The sequence below is a fragment of the Dermacentor albipictus genome, chromosome 6 (assembly GCF_038994185.2).
Source record: "Dermacentor albipictus isolate Rhodes 1998 colony chromosome 6, USDA_Dalb.pri_finalv2, whole genome shotgun sequence".
Lineage (NCBI taxonomy): Eukaryota > Metazoa > Arthropoda > Arachnida > Ixodida > Ixodidae > Dermacentor > Dermacentor albipictus.
The window spans coordinates 74,975,625-74,999,491 of record NC_091826.1 but is presented as its reverse complement, the minus strand read 5'-3'; the positions used below and the strand labels follow the sequence as shown (position 1 = coordinate 74,999,491).

General features: G+C 44.9%; 1 protein-coding gene across 2 annotated transcripts in view; it reads left to right on the top strand.

The window, feature by feature from the left end:
* The window catches only part of LOC135897124 (calcium-activated chloride channel regulator 1-like), a 594,363-nt gene that overhangs the window by 366,743 nt on the left and 203,753 nt on the right, over window positions 1–23,867 (top strand). For both annotated transcript variants that reach the window (XM_065425694.2, XM_065425692.2), the window contains exons 8-9: window positions 18,398–18,525; window positions 21,734–21,848. In XM_065425694.2, coding sequence (XP_065281766.2) covers window positions 18,398–18,525; window positions 21,734–21,848 — 243 coding nt within the window. The remainder of the gene's footprint in view (window positions 1–18,397; window positions 18,526–21,733; window positions 21,849–23,867) is intronic.

Genomic DNA, 23,867 nt, shown 5'->3' with positions numbered 1-23,867 from the left:
TTAAATTGACGCGGCGGCATTTGACGGCGATGCTCGTAAACTATCGTGATCAGTGCTAGCCAGCTTCGGGAAGTGATATGCAGGTCATGAATTACAGTGTTAACAAAATTAATAGCGCGATGATGTCGCATTAAACATGAATGCACATGATACATTTTTTTTAAGTCGCATGAAAGTATGATATGACTGCAGCACACGGGCGAAGCAGTAGTTACGCAATAAGATTACGGGCCAACAGCAACACACAAAAGGTTGAAAAATGGATGCTGCTACTTCGTAATTTCTTGCAAGCATATTTTTTCATGTGTAGTTTTACTTATCATACAAGTTCTTCTTGATACACGTTCTTCTTGAGTTAGTATAAACTGTATGTCTATTTATTTTTCGCCTTTTTGGTTGGCTGTGTATTTTTATTTTGTTGCTGTCATGTTTCAATACATACTACTTTTTAGAGAACATATATCATCATCATCATCATCATCATCATCATCATCGGCCTAGTTACACCCACTGCAGGGCAAAGGCCTCTCCCATACTTCTCCAACTACCCCGATCATGTACTAATTGTGGCCATGTTGTCCCTGCAAATGTCTTAATGTCATCCGCCCACCTAACTTTCTGCCGCCGCCTGCTACGCTTCCCTTCCCTAGGAATCCAGTCCGTAACCCTTAATGACCATCGTTTATCTTCCCTCCTCATTACATGGCCGGCCCATGCCCATTTCTTTTTCTTGATTTCAACTAAGATGTCATTTACCCGCGTTTGTTGCCTCACCCAATCTGCTCTTTTTTTTATCCCTTGACGTTACACCCATCATTCTTCTATCCATAGCGCGTTGCGTCGTCCTCAATTTCAGCAGAACCCTTTTCGTAAGCCTCCAGGTTTCTGCCCCATATGTGAGTACTGGTAACACACAACTGTTATACACTTTCCTTTTGAGGGATATTGGCAACCTGCTGTTGATGTTTTGAGAATGCCTGCCAAACGCACCCCAGCACATTCATATTGTTCTGGTTATTTCAGTCTCATGATCCGGGTCCGTGGTCACTACCTGCCCTAAGTAGATGTATTCCCTTGCCACTACCAATGCCTCGCTACCTATCGTAAACTGCGGTTGTATTCCGAGACTGTTAAACATTACTTTAGTTTTCTGCAGATTAATTTTCAGACCCACCTTTCTGCTTTGCCTCTCCAGGTCAGTGACCATGCATTGCAATTGGTCTCCTGAGTTACTAAGCAAGGCAATATCATCAGCGAATCGCAAGTTGCTAAGGTATTCTCCACCAACTTTTATCCCCAATTCTTCCCACTCCAGATCTCTGAATACCTCCTGTAAACATGCTGTGAATAGCATTGGAGAGATCGTATCTCCCTGTCTGACGCCTTTCTTCATTGGGATTTTGTTGCTTTCTTTGTGGAGGACTACGGTGGCTGTGGAGCCGCTATAGATATCTTCCAGTATTTTTACATATGGCTCATCTACACCCTGATTCCGTAATGCCTCCATGACTGCTGAGGTTTCGACTGAATCAAACGCTTTGTCGTAATCAATGGAAGCTATATATAGGGGTTCATTATATTCTGCACATTTCTCTATCACTTGATTGATAGTGTGAATATGGTCTATTGTTGAGTAGCCTTTACAGAATCCTGCCTGGTCCTTTGGCTGACAGAAGTCTAAGGTGTTCCTGATTCTATTTGCGATTACTTTAGTAAATAATTTGTAGGCAACGGACAATAAGCTGATCGGTCTATAATTTTTCAAATCTTTGGCGTCCCCTTTCTTATGGATTAGGATTATGTTAGCGTTCTTCCAAGATTCCGGCACGCTCGAGGTTATGAGGCATTGCGTATACAGGGTGGCCAGTTTCCCTAGAACAATCTGACCACCATCCTTCAACAAATCTGCTGTTACCTGATCCTCCCCAGCTGCCTTCCCCCTTTGCATAGCTCCTAAGGCTTTCTTTACTTCTTCTGGCGTTACCGGGGGGATTTCGAATTCCCATAGGCTATTCTCTCTTGCACTGTCGTCGTGGGTGCCACTGGTACTGTATAAATCTCTATAGAACTCCTCAGCCACTTGAACTATCTCATCCATATCTGTAACCATATTGCCGGCTTTGTCTCTTAACGCACACATCTGATTCTTGCCTATTCCTAGTTTCTTCACTGTTTTAGGCTTCCTCCGTTCCTCAGAGCCTGTTCGATTCTATCCATAATATAGTTCCTGATTTCCGCAGTCTTACGCTTGTTGATCAGCTTAGAAAGTTCTCAGTTCTATTGTAGCTGTAGGGTTAGAGGCTTTCATACCTTGGTGTTTCTTGATCAGATCTTTCGTCTCCTGCGATAGGTTACTGGTTTCCTGTCTAACGGCGTTACCACCGACTTCTATTGCGCACTCCTTAGTGATGCCCATGAGATTGCCGTTGATTGCTTCAACACAAAGGTCCTCTTCCTGAGTTAAAGACGAATATCTGTTCTGTAGTTTGATCCGGAATTCCTCTAGTTTCCCTCTTACCGCTAACTCATTGATTGGCTTCTTGTGTACCAGTTTCTTCCGTTCCCTCCTCAAGTCTAGGCTAATTCGAGTTCTTACCATCCTATGGTCACTGCAGCGTACCTTGCCGAGCACGTCTACATCTTGTATAATGCCAGGGTTCGCGCACAGTACGAAGTCGATTTCATTTCTAGTCTCACCATTCGGGCTCCTCCACGTCCACTTTCGGCTAACCCGCTTGCGGAAAAAGGTATTCATTATCCGCATATTATTCTGTTCTGCAAACTCTACTAATAACTCTCCTCTGCTATTCCTAGAGCCTATGCCATATTCCCCCACTGACTTGTTTTCAGCCTGCTTCTTGCCTACCCTGGCATTGAAGTCGCCCATCAATATAGTGTATCTTGCTTTGACTTTACCCATCGCCGATTCCACGTCTTCATAAAAGCTTTCGACTTCCTGGTCATCATGACTGCATGTAGGGGCATAGACTTGTACCACCTTCAATTTGTACCTCTCATTAAGTTTCACAACAAGACCTGCCACCCTCTCGTTAATGCTATAGAATTCCTGTGTGCTACCAGCTATTTCCTCATTAATCAGGAATCCGACTCCTAGTTCTCGTCTCTCCGCTAAGCCCCGGTAGCACAGTACGTGCCCGCTTTCTAGCACTGTATATGCTTCTTTTGTCCTCCTAACCTCACTGAGCCCTATTATATCCCATTTACTACCCTCTAATTCGTCCAATAACACTGCTAGACTCGCCTCACTAGATAACGTTCTAACGTTAAACATTGCCAGGTTCAGATTCCAATGGCGGCCTGTCCGGAGCCAGGTATTCTTAGCACCCTCTGCAGCGTCACAGATCTGACCGCCGCCATGGCCAGTTGCTTCGCGGCTGCTGGGGACTGAGGGCCGGGGTATGATTGTTGTATTCATAAAGGAGGTTGTGGCCAAGTACTGCACCAGGGTGGCCAATCCTGCTCTTGTGAGAGAGTGCATTACCTGTTTTGGTCACCGGGATCAGGCCGCACTCCAGGCCTGCTTGTGCAATTTTCTCAACACACGGTTTTCTTGTTTTTGTATTTTCCTGTGGAAAATCGCGCGGCACCGGGATTTCAACCACGGTCATCTTGCACGGGAGGCGGATACTCTACCGTCCCCGCAGGAGTTAAATTAAAAAATTAAGCTATGGGGTTTTACATGACAAAACCACTTTCTCATTATGAGGCACGCCGTAGTGGAGGACTCCGGAAATTGCGACCACCTGGGGTTCTTTAACGTGCACCTAATTCTATGTACACGGGTATTTTCGCATTTCGCCCCCATCGAAATGGGGCCGCCGTGGCCGGGATTCGATCCCGCGACCTCATGCTCAGCAGTCTAACACCATTGCCACTGAGCAACCACGGCGGGTCCCGCAGGAGTTGTACGCCTCATTTTACCTACAGTGGTGCCCCATTTGATCAGTCGAGGTGGACTAATCTGAGCTCGGTTATACCGCACGGATGGCACTCGGCTAGAGAACCTGGTATTTATGACCTGCATATGTGCAGCCATATATAATTGACCGTATATATATATATATATATATATATATAGTATATCTATATATATATATATATATATATATATATATATATATATATATATATATACATTTTTTGAGAAGCGTTCCAGTACAGTGATAAAATAAAGGAAAAGACCTCACAAAGCAAAGAAAAAAATTGGTGGGGAAAATAAAAAACAAACATAAGAGGCGATTTGAACTCGTGACCCTTGGATGTTGCCCGGAAAGATAGCTCAGGCGGTTGGTTCGTCAGGTCCCAGGTTAATTTAAAGCGCCTTAGCTCCTGCTGCGAGCCTCAAACTTACGTGGAAAGGGACTGATGTTGTGCGCGATAGTCGGTTTTCGATAGTAGGTTGGAAGGCATACTTTCTTGGAAAAATGGCCGTCCGAAGAGAAGAGCGAATTCGAGCGGCTTTAGAGACTAGGGGAATTGCCTTAAAATATTTAGACTTCAGGGAAAGCTTTGTTAACAAATTATAACACGGCAATCGGCACTCGATTACGACGAGAGAAATAATTGAGACGTGGAAAACTCCCTTGAAATAAATATGGTTTGCGAGACAAATGCTTCTAAGTATTGAACCTCCTAAAAGATGAGGGGGAATATGCGCTCACCGAGAGGGCATCATCCGCACGAGACCACCACCAGGCACCTTACTGAGACGGGGACTCTGCGGCCGGAACAAACCCTCCCTTCTCCGCCGGCCAAGAGGGGAAAAAGCGCTTTCAGATCGCTCAAGGTTGCGTGGACCTAGTGTAACTCTAGCGTCTAGGAAAAGCTTAAACAGGTGCGAGGGCGGCACGCATAGCGTGGGAACCTAGCCGCCAGAATCGCTATCTCAGGGTCTGCTGCTGACGAGGGTGAAATACCTTCGTGCGATTATAATAACCCTAATAGGACTATTTTCGAAAGATAAAAAAAAGAAACGGCCCAGAGGGCTATACTACGAGAGCTATGACTGATAATTTATATATATATATATATATATATATATATATATATATATGTATATATATATATATCATCCATGGGATTGCATGCGCGCGCTGTTGCTTTGTCTCTGCGTGCAGTGGTTAAGAGAGCCAGTTTAAGGGCGGAGAAGAAGGAAGGAAAGGACAGCTAAATTGCAGCGCCGTGGTTTTAAAGCGCAACCGTGGTAGAGAGACGGAAGGCGATATAAGCGTGCGTGACCATGATACGCACACGACAACTTGCCTTCAAATATTTAGACTTGAGGGAAAGCTTCGTTAACAAACGATAACACAGTAATCAGCACTCGAATATAGTTAGAACCCTAATAATAAGTGTAAATATTCATCTATTCTATGGGATCGAATGCGCGCGCTGTTGCTTTGTCTCTGCGTGTAGTAGTTAAGAGAGCCAGTTTAAGGGCGGAGAAGAAGGAAGGAAAGGAAAGCAAAATTGCAGCGCCGTGGTTTTAAAGCGCAACCGTGGTAGAGAAACGGAAGGCGATATAAGCGCGCGTGGCCATGATGCGCACACGCCAAATTGCCTTAAAATATTTAGACTTGAGGGAAAGCTTCGTTAACAAACGATAACACAGCGATCAGCACTCAAATATAATTATAACCCTAATAATAACTGTAAATATTCATCTCATTTATGGGATCTAATGCGCGCGCTGTTGCTTTGTCTCTGCGTGTAGTAGTTAAGGGAGCCAGTTTAAGGGCGGAGAAGCAGGAAGGAAGGGAAAGCAAAATTGCAACGCCGTGGTTTTAAAGCGCACCCGTGGTAGAGAAACGGAAGGCTTCCTCTAACGCTTCCTCTAACCTAACCTTGTCCATGATATGCCCCCTTCTTCCGCACACCCTTCCCCTGCCACATATATACAGTGGGATAATTTTATTTTGTAATTTACACATAGCACTTTTTCACACACATTACCTATAGATGCATTTATACAGCATGCTGTGACAACTGGTACTAAAATTCCCTGTATTTTCAAGCTAAATTTTGTGAACTTTACATTGTCACATCTTTCATGCCACAAGTGGCCATATTTATAAACTTCTTGTCAACAGCAAGTGCTTGTTACTTGTGATAGTTGTTGTGATATCCCGGGTGTTCTTGCCAATGATAGCAATATAATGTACCCATTGAAGTTAAGCATATTCTGTAATATACCTAACGTAGCCACAGACGCGGCCACTGATTTAAAAGATTCACTGCCAGGCTGTTCTTTTAACCGTTGTTGCGATAGGTAGTGAGGCGCTGGAAGAGGTAAGGGAGAACATCTACTTAGGACAGGTAGTGACTGCGGATCCAGATCATGAGACTGAAATAATCAGAAGAATAAGAATGGGCTGGAGTACGTTTGGCAGGCATTCTCAGATCCTGAACATAAGGTTGCCATTATCCCTCAAGAGAAAAGTTTATAACAGCTGTGTCTTACCAGTACTCACGTACGGGGCAGAAACCTGGAGGCTTACGAAAAGGATTCTACTTGAATTGAGGACGACGCAACGAGCTATGGAAAGAAGAATGATAGGTGTAACGTTGAGGGATAAGAACAGAACAGATTGGGTGAGGGAACAAACGCGAGTTAATGATATATTAGTTGAAATCAAGAAAAAGAAATGGGCATGGGCAGGACATGTAATGAGGAGGGAAGATAACCGATGGTCATTAAGAGTTACGGAATGGATTCTAAGGGAAGGGAAGCATAGCAGAGGGCGACAGAAAGTTAGGTGGCCGGATGAAATTAAGTCGTTTGCTGGGACAACATGGCCACAATTAGTACATGACCGAGGTGCTTCGAGAAGTATGGGAGAGGCCTTTGCCCTGCAGTGGGCGTAGACAGGCTGATGATAAGATATTTGAAGGGCGAAGTAGTTTCTCATTTACGGTGTTCCTTAAAAGCATGTGGCTGCTGTTTTATACTGGTAGTCTATAAGAGGACAGTAGTCGTTGAACAGAAATTCTATTTTGTGCTACCGACATGTTCAATGCATAAGGGTCAAGATTCGCGATACCTTTCGTGCTGTGAAGTTGTTAGGTTGAGGTTTTGATTATGCATGAGCTTCTAAAAAGTCGTTATGATCATGTCAATATTTGTGTGATTTCATATTTCCAAACTGTTCATTTACGGTGCACTCAATGCCATATAGTTCGATATCAGGTTATTTTTTCCTAGCACAAAGTCGCGCCCTGTTTACATGACGCTCATTTACTTTCAATAAATACACCGAAAGATGTGCTACATGCTTTTATTTACACCGAGTATACGAATAAATAATATTCAATAACGTTACTTGAACCTGACATGAATATTTACAAGTAAATGTACAATTCTGTAACTGATCACAAGTTAACGCACTTCCAAAGGAGAATAATGACTTAGACATTAAAAAGGAACGGTGCGGTATGGTGTGTCGAAAGTGCGCAAAGCCTACAAGGTGTGTGAACAGTACATATGGTGGACAAAAATGTGTTGTGCTTTGCTACAGCCTGTTACCGTTGGCGTGTAACTCCCCGGGGAAAAAGGGTGCTGAACCACCATGCTTCATCGAAACGAAGGGTGGATTCATAATTTGCTGTGGCTGTCTCGAGTGCATGCCTAAGCACAACGAAGAATGGATTCCTAGTTGGCTATGGTTAAATGGAGGGGTGTCCGGTCTTGATGACGCCCCACAGTGCTTACAAGCCCCTTTGTGTGTGTGCGACTTTAGAGGAAGCCTTTCGACGAACTGTCCAATCTATAGGGGAGAACGCTTTCCCCGTATCAACGTCACCTAGAAGAAATAATAAGCGCCTACAATCCCCAAGACCCGTGGGTTGCCGCCAGCAGAAGCAAGCTCGTGAAAAGTCCCCTGGGAGAGGGGATCATTCGCCCATCCCCAAGCAGACGCCCTTTCCGCGAACTAACGATGCGCGAAAGAGAAGGGATCCGTCCCCTATCCCTGATAAAGACTCTGTGGGTTGCCTCCTGCGGAGGCGGGCTCGTTAAAGGTCCCCTGGGAGAAGGAATCAACCGCCTACGATCCCGGACCTGCAGGTTGCCACCTGCGGAGGCGAGTTCACGCAAGCTCACCGGGTAGAAAGCATCCGCCGCCCATTTACAACCAGACTCGGTGCCTGTCACGTGACGTTGACGTGAGCAAGATTCCGCTTATGATTTTAGGTCGCCTATTTAAAGGGCCCCGCGATGCACTTTGACTTCATTCATTCTCTTCTTATCCTTCACCAACTATTGAATGAACAGTGCAACGTTCGCACTAGAAATCGTCTCATCCTTGCCTGGTCGCCTTGGTCTACCGGGCGCCTACAGCCCAGCGACAACGCCACGCTACCCAAAAGTATCGCCGGTCGAGCTGCGAGAAACGGCGTCGCAACAAGCTCAAGCAGCAAGCGAGGATATGAAGACCAATATAGTTTCATGCATACAGTGCAGATGCCTGTGACAGTGTCGGTGATGGCAGCAGTAAAAGGCACCAAAATGACAGTAGCAACAACATATCGATTGACTAACGCCTGCTTTGACAAACGCTAGCGCTTGTCTGGCGACAGGAGAAATGCTATCGCAGTGGTCTTTTACGCCGGCGTTTACGCCATTGCAGACTACAAGCACATGATAAATGGGCCTAGATGGGTGGCTGCTGCTTACGGCGCGGCCATGCAGGCGCGGTATTTTGCAAGCATGGAGGAAGGAAAAAAACTGAGAGGCCCTACTCCCTCCGCGCGCTAGGAAAGAAGTGTGGAAGTGACGTGTAATTTCATTTTTTTGTTTTTTTCTTCTTTCTTTTGCCATAGCGTCCTTGTTCTCGGGCAACAGTAGCGGCTTTATTATGGTTGTGGGCGCTCACACACATTGCTCCGTAAATTTCGTACTGTGGCAACGGCACCGCGTCTCCATGTTTTGATGTGTTGTTTTATCTTGACTGTGCTCTTCCGGATCTTGCTGTGGCAGGTGGGACACGAGGGACTAAAACTTGTGTGAAATGAACACGCATGCAACGCTGCACGCAATGTGCTGCGTCACGGCACTGGCAACCGACGAAGGAATATCGGCGAGCAATTTTGCCCTTTTCGACGAAATCATGCTAACGTGCTATCGCAGGCCAAAACCGATGCACTTCAGAATGTGTACAATGAACGCCTTGCAGGTCAGTGATTCCTGCATTTGACAGCGCAGGGTGCACTTGCGGCACGTAGAACGTACGTTATTCAAGAATGCATATTCCTGGTTTTAGAACTTTGTGTTCAGTAGCAACTTGTTTTTGTGCATGTTAAAACAAATGTTGCTCAATTGTTGATTGTTTCTCGCAGTACTCGCGACAGCACGAACTCTTTTCAGCGGAGCGCGTTCGAAGGTCATACACGCTTCCACAGGTGTACCACAATACACGCGTTGATAAAGCTTTATGCAGAATACGAGCATGTTGCTGCCCTCGGCACCATAGGCCGGCCACTCTACGCTTCATCTGGAAAGATGTAAAAGAAGCGGCTGCTTTGACTCATTAAACAACGATTCCTCCTTACCGCAGGCGTATCGTCTCTGTGAACGTGACAAGCGCAAGGAAGTGAAGGTTAGAGGATGCGCTGCATAAGTGAGCAAGGCTCCACAGAACGTACGCCGGCGAACACACCAAACGGCTGTTCCATGGTCGCACGTAGGCCACGTCTACGCGCAAAGCTGTGTACCGTGCGTCACCTATCTCAAAACTTTGGTTCCGTGAAGCTTCACTTACCGTGAGAAGAGGACACTTCAGGCCGCAGTCAATGTATCTAAACGCTGAGTCAGAAATGGCGTTTTCCCTCCTCACTGGCAGGCTGTGGTAGAGGTGCGTGGCCACCTAAAATTTGTTCAATAAAGCACGACGATTCCACAAGCTACAGTGAGAATACGTGTTTATTCTCATAAACTTCAGATGGATCGCCGATGGATGGGTGTGTCGTACGTCTGTGCATTCTAGGAGCGCAACGAGAATGCGTACATTTTTTTTGTATTACCAGGCGTCTACCTCGCAGGTTCCTATGAAAAGCCCAGGAAGTCCAAGCAGGGAAAAGCAAGCCGAAGGGAGCGATAAAGGTGACCTTTTTCAAGAACACGCAAGAACTGGGCAGCGGCCGCTACCTGCCGTTGTTGAGAAAAGTACAGTTGGCTGGGCTGATAAAGCATAAACATCCTTTATCAGCTTTCGTTAAAATATACATTTTCATAAAAGCCGGTAAAAGCAGCCGATTCGACCTCACGGCCCAATTTGCGAAGCTCATTGCGAACTTCTTTCAACATGACTTCAGCAACGGCAATTCAATGAGACGTCGTGATTACATCCATTGGTTTAGTATTGCTGCGGAGCGCACTCGTCCGAAGAGCCTGTTGCGCGCTGGGCGTCCCGGTATCGCGAGAAATGTAACAAGAGTCGAGAACTGGCCCGAGATGATGGCGCAGTAACGCAAACTTCTGGCTTCACTTGACTTCACAGCGAGTGAGGTCAGGGCCCCTCCTCAGTTTTTTTTTCGTTCTTCCATGCTTGAAAGCGATCTGCGACGTGGCCAAAGCACAGAACACCTAATACGCTTAGAGAAGGGAAACTGTACCTTCCACAGTGCAACGGAAATATGAGTAGCGGTGCTGTTGTGAACTAAAATATGCGACCAAAAGATCGATCTAGCAAAATCAAAAGTAATATCATTATTACGTAGTGAGCAATGTGGCCGCTACTGTAGCGGCTGGTGGGGCTCGTCGTGCTCCTCGCTCGCTGGTTTTGGGCTCTTTGTTACCGCTTTGGGAGCGGTACTCATGTGTACAGTACTCTAACATGACTACAGATACCTTTATTATGTCGCCAGGTGACCGAGAGGCCTCCACCGACATAAAAACACTTCATACAAGTAAACTTACATTGTTTGTTGTCAGTGGTGAATGAAGCAGTTCATGCCATAATTTTCGTAGAGGTCAGGTGGAGGTAAAACTGCCAGTCACTGAGTTTACAAATAGAGAAACACAGATAATCATCTATTTAATGAAAATTAAAGCTAAAATTAAGTTTTCTCATCGTGTTCGGCCAAAGCAGGGAGAACGATGCTTCAGTCAACGATATCCATGCTAGGCAACCCTAGTACTTGTATTGCATACAATGCTCCTTGACGTGTTTCAGAGCATATTGTCTCCATTCAACGATTCAGCTATATTAAGAAACATAAAAAGTGCTCGGCAAAGCTGTAATTTTCACAAGATAAGCTCGAACTGCAATTTCCATTGTTTTTCATAACACATTGGCGAGAGGCACGCAGTGTAGGAGGAACAACACGTTATGCTAAAGTTTATACCACACATTGTCTGCTCTTGATACTTCTGCGGCACATTTAGTGTTCAGGTGTGCCAGTAAAGGCATCGACACAAAGGAAGTGCTTGTGGGGAAGCGAGGAACGTTGTGGAGACAACACTGCTTACAAGGACATTTGCAAATATTGTGTGCATAAACAAGGAGACTAAATAAAGATATAAGTAAGGCCGAATAGCACTCAAGGTTCCTTGGAAAATGCAATTTACGGTTTCATGTTAAAAAAACAACCCTGTTCGTGTATTCAAAGAAATCAAAGAGGTTGCAAGGAGATGAACATTTCAGCTGAGTAACAGAGGTGTGCAGGGAAGCCTTCGACTGCAGCCACGTTTCAACAAGAAAACATACCTGTGAGGGCCGTGACGAAGACAAGTTCCCACTGTGAGGCTTCCCTTGCTCGTCCATTGTTGATTGGCTGAATGTCAAGCCAAACTTACTCCGAATATATTTCAAAAAGTTTTTGGAATACACTGTTCAGGTTTGTCATCTGCTGTTTGAAGAGAAAGAAACATTGTTATTAGTGAAGTGTCACATCTGAAAAGTGCGGAGTTAGCTAGGTGTGTGCATTTGCCTTTTCTAGCTATCTCTTAGGCTACAGGGCTAGCCTAGTTATTGATTGCATGCAAACTGTACATCAGCCTTTTGTAGTTGACAAATGTAAAATATAAAATAATACACATATCCAGATGTAATTCTAATCCTAGCACTTACCATCAGAACACGTAATCTGAGACTTTATCATGTTATATAAATCTTGGTGTACACAGTACAAAGAACCTTAATTGGAGCGCCAATATAAAATACGTCATTAACAATGCTAATCAGATGCTCGGGTTTACACGAATCTAAAACGCTCGAAACTTGAATATGCATCTGCAATGTGGGTTCCCAGTAGCGTTAACCTTATTACTTCACTGTACTCTTTCATTTTACGTGTCATTATAAGCGCACCACGAGTACCTCAATGAAAACTAACCTAGCGCATATTCTACTAGATAACCGTTGCAAAGTCTCCAGTCTTTCGCTATTATATAGAAGCTTCCATCACACTACACTTCACAACGACTTCATACTGCGGCTTCAGTACATTTCAAACTGTGCTGACCATCAACGCGGTTGAAAATCAAGTCTTGCTTTCAAACTTTAATCACCCGTAGATCTCAGGAACGAAACCACCTTCCCTCAAGTATAGTAGCCATCACCAATAGCAAACATTTTGCAAAACATTAGCTAACATTGTATACTCCAGAGCATATATACGCTACCAGAACTCATGGCACTTGTATGTGTATTTGCTTTACTCTACTACTTTGTAACCATTCCCCTTTTTATGCCATTTGGCTCTGAGGGTACCTTAAAGAATATATAGAATAATGAATTGCTGAGTGACTGCTAGGGTGTCATTCAAGATGAAGTATAATTTCCTCAAAATTGCATTGAGCGTTCTAGAAGGTTTTAATATTATTTGCATTTTTCTGTAACAAATTAACGTTGTGAGAGAGAGCATGTGAATTTGGTGGTAATGCCCGGCAAGTTGATTTCCAAAGAGCAGATGACATAGTTTGTGCATTAGCAAGTAGGAGCTTGCTGCATTGTTTCTCTTCCGGTCGTCATGGCTATAACGACTTGAAGAGAAACAAGTTGGCACTCAAGATGTTAGTTCTCCGGTTTTCATAAAATGCCCTAAAATTCAAGTAAGCTTGTATATGTATGCAAAATTTCAGCATTCCCGCTCGTTACGATACAAAACTGTAGACTGCTGCTTCCGTGGTGGTCACACGCCTCTATCTGGAAAACTACCGAATATTTCATTTCATCGCGAGGCACATCGTTCAAGAGGGCCTGTTGTCACTATAGTGACGGTTTAGCTTCTTATGGCTTGGCGTGGGCAGCTTGCAGACCAATAATCTCTCTTTTGTCCGCCGTCCTGAAAAAAGAAGTGATGAAGCCATGACAAACATGCAAGCGAAAAATGGTGAAACAAAAGTTAGCGAAATAAATGAACAAATCACAGTTCTAGATGTAGTGTTCAAAAACATACCTTGTTAGGGTACTTGCCCAATGACGACACATTCACTGATGAATTATTCGCTCAGAGGGAAGAGTCTAAAAGGGTGAACAAATATCAGCAGCATCTTGGAGGCTGTAGCAGAAAGAAAAAAAAAGCCTGGATTGCTGTGGCGGAAGTGCTGGTGAATTTCTGATCCATGTGAACCTAAGAACATTGCACAAAATTGCACAATATGCTCCATGACAGAAAAGCACACACACACACAACACTGTTCTGAGTTTCAATTTCTATCGATGGCGTTCTTGTGTCGGCTGTGCTTAGTGAAGCCTCGATTAGATGAAATGTATTGCCAGCTACTAGGTTATAAACACAGTAATTTCGTTAGGTACGAAATGCAAATAATCCAACTCTATCACCGGAAGTACATTTGCAGTAACGTGCAGTAAATTTATCGCAGCGTATCGTTTATGTAGAAAGAGCCAAAACTATTTATTACTTAAGCTGTACTCCGCGTTGGGAATTTTAGCGACGTGGGAAAATAAGAGCCTTGTTTGAAATCGCTTTGAAGAGCAATAGCAGTATAATTAATATTTTTACTTTTAAGAAATTACTACCGGAATCTGTTCTATCCGCCTCGCACACAAACAAATATTCAAAGTTGAAAATGCGCAGTGCTTTTTTTCTCGCCGGTACACACACCCCAGGCTGCAAGTTTAATCCGCTTTCGTGGGTAGTTTCCAAACGGACAGTGCTCAATTCCGTCAGAAAATTTTCACGTTAGCTACCAGCTTTCTTCTAAAGCAACACACTATTACGCGTCCAGACGCAACAGAGCACTAACGACGGAAGCCGTGCATACAGCCGTTATTCCAGTGAAGCGCCGCAGCTGCTAAAGTTCACCGTCTTCAAACACGTTCACTTGGTGGCGGCTATAGAATGTTGGACACATAAACCGACTAAGCTATCATTATTTTATGAAAACGAACCTGCGTGATGCTGCTCAAAGAAAACGACCGCCCCGTTCGTAAAAATGACCAAAGTACAATTCGAATCGATAAATGGCACATACTGCCCTCGATACCAGTGGGCTGTTCCATATCACACGTCAGTGAGATCTGAAAACCTTTATTCAAGTAATAAAACAGAGACTTTATTGACAGAAGTCCACTAAAAACAACTCTACTTATTTTGTAGCGATATTGCATGTTAACTATGTTTGTCGGTTACTATATGTACATATTTAGATCAAATATTTAGCCGCATTGAGCGCCCCTAGCAGACAAAATACAAATTAAAGTAGTCTACCAAATTGTAGTAGCTCAACTTGCGCTCTTCATGCTGGAACGCGCCGCGGTTGATGTTTCGCCCTCTGTGATGATCGCTGGAACATAAGAATGTGCGGGGCCTGGCCAAAGTGCACGCAGTTGTGAAGTGGGGGTCCGTGTGGCCAACGAAGTTTCCATCGATGGTGCTTTGCCAGGTGCCACGAGGAAGGATTCGGAGCGACGCTTAAGGGAATGAAGAAAAAGGAATATAATAAAAAATATATACATGCCTGACTTTTGCAGTATGACTCCTACTATCGGAGCACACTATGGTAGCATGTTAGCATGTCCGAATGGCACACTGTTTCCGAGCGCCGCCCTCCTCTTCCAGTAGTCTCAATCCGATTCTTATGCCTGCGTCGACATTGTTCATAATTTCCACAAACCGGCGTCAGGAGACGAATCCCGGCGTCGGGGAAACTATGACGTCGTTACACCGAGTGCTTCGGGCCACCCAGGACGGCGGGCCACCAATGGCATCAGGAGGTCGGTTACCATTCTCCTCCGAAGGGCGCAAACAGGGAAAGAGGGGGAACGTCCGCTGACTCTGACTCCGGCGTGGTCGTACTAATTTGTGTGGCTGACAGATGTGAAGAAGTGTAGCATCGCACGCACCTCCGCTTCGGCGTGGACAGGACAATTTGGGCTGCTGAATCGTAGCATGAATCGTAGCATGATGCTTGACAACTGCATGCCGCCGGGGTGGCACCCCCCCCCCCTCTGAACGGCCGGCGGGCACAACGCCCGCGTAGGCCTAATTATCAAAGTTGCCTGTAATGTTTGCAGAGTGCGCGTAGCGCCGGTAGCTTTGTATGCGCTGTGCTTTCGACGTTTAGTTCGCGTTGAAGCGAGAAATGCATGAAGATCAATAGACCAATTCCAGCGACCTATAAGCGCATGTGCTGGTTTTCCGGTAGTAATACTGCCACCTCTTGGCTGAAGTCAATTGGTCGACCACACCACCGCAGGCCCCGCTCGTTGAGTAATGGGCACGAGCTTTCCAGACATCTCTGTGACTCCACAACGGAAAAAAAATTCCTCATTAGAGTCTTTTAAGAAATTACATCAGCTGTTCATTGCAGCATGCGAGGCGAATATTCAAAAGTACCTGCTGCTATTTCATTTCGGTTGTTACCTGCTGATTACGTGTTGAGTATTGTATTTGTTGGAGCTATATATGTAGCACATGCTGATGTACACGGTCATTTTGAGTTACTATTTTGGCACTCATCCATCTCGGTGACTGCAACGTTACGTTTGCTTAGCGACGGAGATATTAGGATTTGTATACTACAACGTCTTGGAGAAAGGTTTGAAGTGCGGCGCCGAAACTTTCGTGCCCTAATGATGTTCACTGACATGGTTTCCGTGCTCGACTTGCAGTCTTAGGTAACAGCGATATCTAGAACTTCTTAGGTAAGCTAGGCGGCGCCTTTTATTTGCCTTCCAGCGAACGGTACGGTTGCTGCTTCGAAAACTCCGACTGCGAGCGTGAGGCCAGCGTCCAATCTTTTTCGCACGTGAATACGCGCCGCTCCCCGTTACGAGCAGCTGTGGTATACTTTCTTCAGTGATTCGTACTGCTCGATTAAGCCGAATTTAAGGACCACGTGCCAACAAGCGCTGTGCTAGTGTTCGAGTCACATGTGCACCCAGTTGATTCAGAGCTGCCTATTTTCCCTTTCCATAGCAGTTGCTGGGGTCGCAGGTCAGTTTTTAAAGCTATCTTGTAAAACACTGCATTATCGTTGCAGTGCACTCGTGCAATGGCTACATTTCAATATGGTAACGGATTTGCCTTTGGTTACTCTTAGATGCGTTGGATTGATTCTTCATTATAATTTTTGTGTTGCTCCCGCCTATTTCTTTGCAGGAATTTTTTTAGCATGGATATTACACCATATTTTTATTTGCTATTTCTTTAAGCTCACTTGTTTATTATGGGCTTGTGCAACTGCTACCTTACTAAGCTTTTTTTTCTTTATTACAGTTTTCTATGCGTATTTTATGGGCGCCCTCCCTTTAGTTACTATACCCATCTTTTTAGCGTTTGGGGATGTTTGGATGATAAATAATAATGAAAAGGAGAATGACCATAGAGTCTAGCTGACGTCAGGCGCAGTATAGTTACTTTCATCAGATTAGCAGTACAGCGTGACACCAGAAAGAATTGTTACGATTGGGAAGAAGCATAATGTAGTGAAGGCATTTCACGTTTTCGATACACGCAGCTGGTTCATTAGCCTGGCTCGTGTGTGGACTATGGAGCACAGATTGACTGGTACTGCAGGGACGCAGCAGGTGAATCTTCCCGTCGTACGAAGGCTCCACACAAACCAAAAATTGCCAAAAAGCGTTCGGAAACGGGGTGCACAGGCACTCCGCCCGGCTGGAGCGGCCGGAGGACTACAAGTACCAGCATGCACCTCGGCAGCAGTGGCGTCGTGAAACTGGCCGTTGGGATCGGTCTATTGGATCGCTGCTGCGTTCGCGATTCCTCGCTACAGCATTTTGATAGCGATTTTGTGCGTCCATCGAGCGAGATGTGTTTTATTACCTGTGCATGCTTGACACCATGTTTGTTAATTTATTTAAAACATGTTGGCAGGCTAGTTGGCTTGAATTCAAGATATAATGTGTAAGCGTGACTGAATGTGGCCGTAGAAACAGACACACACAAAGAGACAGCTCTGTCTCTGTCTCTTTCCACGTCCTCATTCCGTCGCGCTTACATACATCGTTGTTAGTTTAGTTAGCAAGCGAATCTCTACAAGATTATATGGCCGATAAAACTACTATCTCTACTTCGTACAGCGAAACGACCACATTTTTTTTCTCCTTGTCGCGTTGAAGTGGCCCGCTGCCATTGCGCGGCCTTATGTAGATGTCCGCGGCGGGCCGGACGCTGCTGGCTTGCTCACACAACGTGGCGCCGTCTCTCGAGGTGGAGCAACACCCGTGCCGCGAAACTCACGGACCGCGGGCGTTGAAAAGAGCGCAGACAACCCTGTCTGAAAGCCAAAAGATGACAATCAAGCGTAAGGCGCCCTGTATATCTCTTTTCAACGTGGCCTAGTCGAAATGACAAACAAAAGTTAAGCCTTAGAGGTGTTGCAGCTTGAGTGACATTGCGAACAAGCATTAGGAAGAAATCAAATCAATGTTCGTTGTAACTTGTTTGGGCAGTAACTAGCGTATGTAATGCGGTCCTATACATATAGCGTTGGGGGCCAGAGACCGCACTTTCTTCAATTTTAGCTGGTTGCGCGGATGGTCTCGTTGTGTTCCCGCAGCGATGCCCAGGTGTTCTCGTTTCGTTCCCGTCCTCTGTGTCCGGATAAGGGCTCTGACTTTTGGCTCAAAGTCTCTTGAGGGTCACCCACAACGGGAGCTAAGAGCATTTCATGCTTAATATTTTCGCTACAATAAGTCTCTCTTCAAGCGGATCGCTTATTTGATAAAGCGAGCAGCTTTATAGAACCCTTCTGCTGCACTCGTGCATAATCCTTATCGGCAGTTTCTGAATGTTTTCACTCGTGCAACAAGAAAATGAATCACCCGCTTTATGGCGTATGACGAGAGAGCATTGAAATTCAATTCATGGTTGAATGGTCCCTTGGGGAGGTGGGCTTATGGACGTTAGTCTGCCATATGTATATTTCTGACAAGCATTCCTTTCCTTACAGATAACTCATTTTTGTAGCTCAGGAAATAGAAACCGTGAACATAACATACATGCACCTAACATGCACAACAGGCTATGCCGCCAAAAATCTACCTGGGACATCATTAAAGAGAACAAGGACTTCAAAGGGTACGTACACTTTCTTCTATATGTAGCAAACTTATTTTGAGCAGAATTCTTTTTTTTTTGTGACGTTGTGCTATAACACTGTAGCATAACGCTAAATGTGTACACGTATTGGTTTCTGTGGGGAAGCTAAAATATATGAAGGTTTCTATTATTGGTTGTTAACATTCAGTACGATTATTGCAACGAGCCCAAGCTATCAAGCAAGAACCTGCATAAAATTTCATTATTGCACTCGTATGTATGTTTGCAGAACAGTTGAGAAGCCGTCGCTAACTTTAAAGCCCTGAAATATATTAAGAATTAATAAGCTGATTTTGCTTTTGCTGTTCTGGCTGTGAAGGTATGAATTGTGCACTTGTAAGTAATCACACCAGACGTCAAAGTGATATATTGGCAGCGTGGTACCCACCAGCTGTTTGTTTTCCCTGCGAAGAAACAATACCCAGTAAATGTACGAAACGTCTTGTTACTATGCCCGTATGTGCGCGAAGGAGTCTGCGGGCGCACGCGACAGCGTCCGTAATTAAAAGAAATGTAATATGCACGTATGGCGGAACAATAATCTGCAGAGTTCCACCAGCGCCATACAACAGCCTCACTGCGAAAGGAGGCTGTTTATCGTTACTCGGTCAATGGGTGCCAACAACAGCACAGGCGTTTCTTTTCGCAACGTGCTAGCAGATCCTGCCGGTGACTGCACTCTCAGATCAAGGAAATGCATTGCCCTGAAGAGGAGAAGAATGTATTAAGTAGAAAATTGCAGTACTGGTTCTGAAGAGGGTCTTTTCAGCCCAGAGTCTCGCCAGAGACGCCTTTCATCGCATCAGCGATGCACGCCACCAGGTTGTAGCGAACTGATGCAGCTGTCAGTGTTCGGACGCATCAGCTCACCAGGGAGACGACGATGAAGGGGGGTGAGCTCCGGCAGAGAGCAAGTGCAGACTTGGAAGTACGTCGACGACGAGAGGCATCAGGGCCTGCGGTATACTCTCTTCGCGACAAGGTGCTGCTGGGCCGCCAGTTATTTCGCGAAAGTCAAACAGCCGTAGAGGTTGGGTACAGGCTGGTTCGCATTGGAGGAGGGAGGGGCGGATGGTAGCTGCACCTATGGTATCACGGATCGGGCGGTCCTTCCACGAATGTGCGCAGGAGGTGCAACGTGGGGGAGAAGGGGCGTCGGTCAGAGCTTGTCGCATAACGACGCCGTGTGCACGAGATGGACCGAGCTGTGGGGGCGGAATCCTACGGCAGCCAAGTCTCATGCCCTAACTTGTCTTAACAGTCATGTGTTCATGTCTGAATGGCTCATCTGTCTTACTGGCTTATCTGATTGAACATTCATGTGATTTCAAGAAATACGAATGGCGTAACTTCTAGGCGTAATTCAAAATCTACATAGTCTCCGCTTTGATGGCATCTAGTACAGTGGCAGAAATATGATGGCGGTCAGCCGACTATGACAATGCTGACTACATTACAATTGTTCACGCAGAGAGTAACCTTGACCATGGATGGACGAAAGCTTAGAAGAGGCCCCAATCACCCCAGATGTGTTGGAAAGAATGTGGTATAAATCGCGCGCTGTTTCTCGCAAAAGAACATTGAGAGTGATGTTCTAAACATGCCCGTTTCCATAGCAACCTAGCCCGTGAAGGTTTCGCTACTGCGCTCGGCCTTTGGAAAGAGAGAGAAAAGTTTTTGGATTGGTCCTTTCTCGAAGCACATTCCGTTCCTGAGACAAGCTGTCTCACGAACAAAACAGTCAAATTCTGTTTTGGCTCTGTAAGTGCGAATATGAGCTAGCAACAAATGTTCTCGCGTAATAACAACGCAGGTATTTTCCGTCTTTAGCGTGGTACTAGAATATACTGGGCTCAATCTGCTTAACTAAAGCAGTCACATAAGTTTCGTAGCTTTTGTTCTGACGCGCGTCAGCAGTGTGCACTTCTTGTGGCGTGTCACAATGTAAGTGCAAAACTCGCACCATCCACTCAGGCGAGTTGCTTGGAGACGCAGAGACACGGAGCGCCAACAAGGCTGCACTTTCCCCTTCAAGAACGGGACTTGAGTGCCTATCCTATTTTTCATCCTCTGTGGCCTTGCCAGAACTTTTGGCAGAAGACTGTGCTGCAGTTTCTCCTCTGCCTGCTCTTTTGTATGAAGCACGAGAACCGCGGAAAATCGCGCCATGAAATGAGAAGTAAATTACATCAGCATTATCTCAAATACACTGGTATCAAAAGTAATCTGCCACAATTTTTAAGCTACCGTAGTTTTCCGCTGCTCACCGTGTAGTTGTGTCCTTTATTCGCTGCCACGCCAGCCGAACTTAGATGGAAGTTGAAGACGAACATATCATACACACATATTCAGAAGCATGTTAGAAAGTTACTTGTAGCATCTGAATAAGATGCTTCTCGTGGCATATCTTGGTGATTCTTTTTCACTGACTTCTGATTATAAATCCACTTAATCTTTTAACCCAGCAGAGTATGCACGCAGTTTGTGTCTGTTTGTAAATGAAATATGTGGAATAGACTTTTTATTTTCTAAATACAAAAGATGAACCAGTGTGTTTTGTTAGATTGAACCACTCTAGTATGTGCTCCTAACGGTATTTTCTTGATTTTCTTAAAATTTTCTTGTTTTACACTGCCAGGGACGTGAAATTCGATGCAGTTTTGTGACTAGTATGAGGGCGCACATTAACAAGGAGGATTATGTGCTCTGCATGTTACCCTTTGTGATTACCGGTATTCAGGAAAATGTAGAAGTAGGCTTAGTATATTTTCTATACCATCTTATGTGAAAGAAATAAAACTGTGCTGCTGCAACGCATGACACAATTAATTTCGCGCCATTGTTAAACCGCAGAGCAAGTTCTCAGAGGTAAAAAAAAGGTTGAAAAGCTCATGTGCAATAATACCTCAGTGTTGTAAAAAGTGTAGACAACTGCGAAAAACACCCTTTACTGCGCTGTTGGGCAGTACCGTAGTATGCAAGGGTGGCATCTTTTAATATTTGCCGTTCCTTGGAGTTTTGCTTCAGTTTCTATTTATCGCGTTAAAAACATGAAAGCAACCACGTCCTTGTTCTCAATATGCTCATCCAGTCTTCATCTGTGTTAACACGTGCAATTTGTCCAAATTATGAAGAGTATATTTATTATTAAGTCACCAATTTGTTCTGTATCCTACTTTGCATCCAGGCTACGTCCACTCAACATGGGTAAGAAAATCGAAGTGGATATTGTAGAAATCCAGCAAAAACCTGGCATGGCCGTATCAGCTGTCCTGGCACTGGATGTTTCTACCAGCATGCATGTGAGGCTTTCCTCCCACGTTTTGCAATCTTTGTTAATAGCAACGCTCCGGAATATTCATCTTTTTTTGCTCCAGGATATTCACCCAATAGACAACCTTACATTATAATACACTCTCATGGCATACGTTCTTTAGCGTTTGCACCCGTGTACTTTGATTTAGGTGCACGTAAAAGAACCCCAGGTGGTCTAAATTTCCGGAGTCTTCCACTACGGCGTGCCTCATAATCAGAAAGTCGTTTTGGCACGTAAAACCCCTTAAGTTTTTTTCTTAAGCGTTTAAGAACGGGAGAAACGCAAGGAGAACAAGGAACGAAAAAACGGCATACAGACACACACTGGTGCTACATAAAACAATTTTATTTTTGCGATCCTAACGCTACTTATTATGCAATCGCGCAATCTCAGCACATTAGTTCGCAGAAATCCAAGGTATTGTACTGCCAAACTAATGCGTACTTTAACTCTGTTGTGTCAAAGAACGCTAGCGATCGGAACCACTTGCCCACCTCTGGTACCGAAATCTCTTACAGGTGTCCAATAAAACTGCCACTCAAAACAATGTGGTTTCCTATCTGCCTTGTTACTAATCTGATCTGTATTTAGTGTAATCCTACGCTTTTTCGTTGCTGTATACTATGTTCTTTTCTTTTGTGCCAAAGACGGCTAGTGATTGGAACCACCTACCGACCCCCGTTGCTGATATCACTGACATGTATTTTTTTTTTACTGCCAATGAAAAACTGCGTGATTGCTTGTTCTGCGTTGTTACTACACTCAACTTGCAGTTGGCCTAAACCTTCGCTTTCTCATTGCTGTGTACCATACCGTTTTCGTTTTGCTGCCTTATGACTACTTTTTTTATTGCACTCCCACTGTAACGCTCTCTGGGCCTTCAAGGTACTATAATAAATATATAAATGATTAAATAAATAATTATGTTCGAGCCCACATTTCTACGCTAGCAAAGCTGGCACACCCAGAAAATCAAAATATTTTCTTGGCAGGGTGATAGGCGGCATCCTTATACATATTTCACCCATCTTTTTTATTTCCTCAGCTTCGATAGGCTCCCTTGTAAGCTGAGTGCTATTTAGGCCAACAATTCTGCAACTGTCAAACAAACACAACCGTAAATCTCACAAGGGTTCGCTAGAAAGCCATCGACCACGTTTGATAGCATAACTATGCTCACGTAACCGATCGTTAAAGAAACGGCTAGTTTTCCCAACGTAGCTGCTACCAGATGACAACGGTGAGCAGTAAACTACACATTCAGCGCAATCTGCAAATCTGTTGTTAACGCGATAGCCTTAGGGCCCCTTGTCGCAGAAGATTCGGTCGGCGTTCCGCGTCCGGCGTCGGTGTCCACCATAGACCGTCATTTCGGGAAAAATGACTCCGAACCATGCAAACCCAACCACGCAGACCCTCCGTCTAGTGCAAAGAACCTACTAAACTAATTGCATTTCTCAAAGTAAAATAAGCAGGAAAAATCGTAAGGCACGACTTGCACACATCCTAAGGCATGATACCGCGGGAATATAATTTGAATATGCGAGAAAACATCATTCTGTTACGCGAAAACAAAAAAAAAACATTTTCCAGGGTTTCAACCATAGAAAGACCCGCCACAGCGTCCGAAATTTGCGCGCGCGGCGCGCGCAGGTCTTGGACCCCACGGAGCTACGCCACCGGTTGCGTATTTTCAATTGCTAGTCGGTACAACGAGGCGTTGCACTTGCGGAGATGATGGACGTTTGCGCGCATGCGCGAGTAAGAGCGGGTGTGAAAGAGGGAAGGGCGGGAGTTTTGCTCCTTAAATATAGGACTCTGCCTAAGCACTACGCAGGAGTTTCTTAGCGCTCGTCCCTAGGCGTGCCAGCAGAAGTCGCGGGGTGCGGTAGTACTGAGCTTTCCATCACAAGTTGGCGGCTCGACGCAATTATATTTATTCAATCGTGTTTTCTACTAATTAAAACAACGTGCCATTTTTTCGCATTTGTATTATTCGCATTAT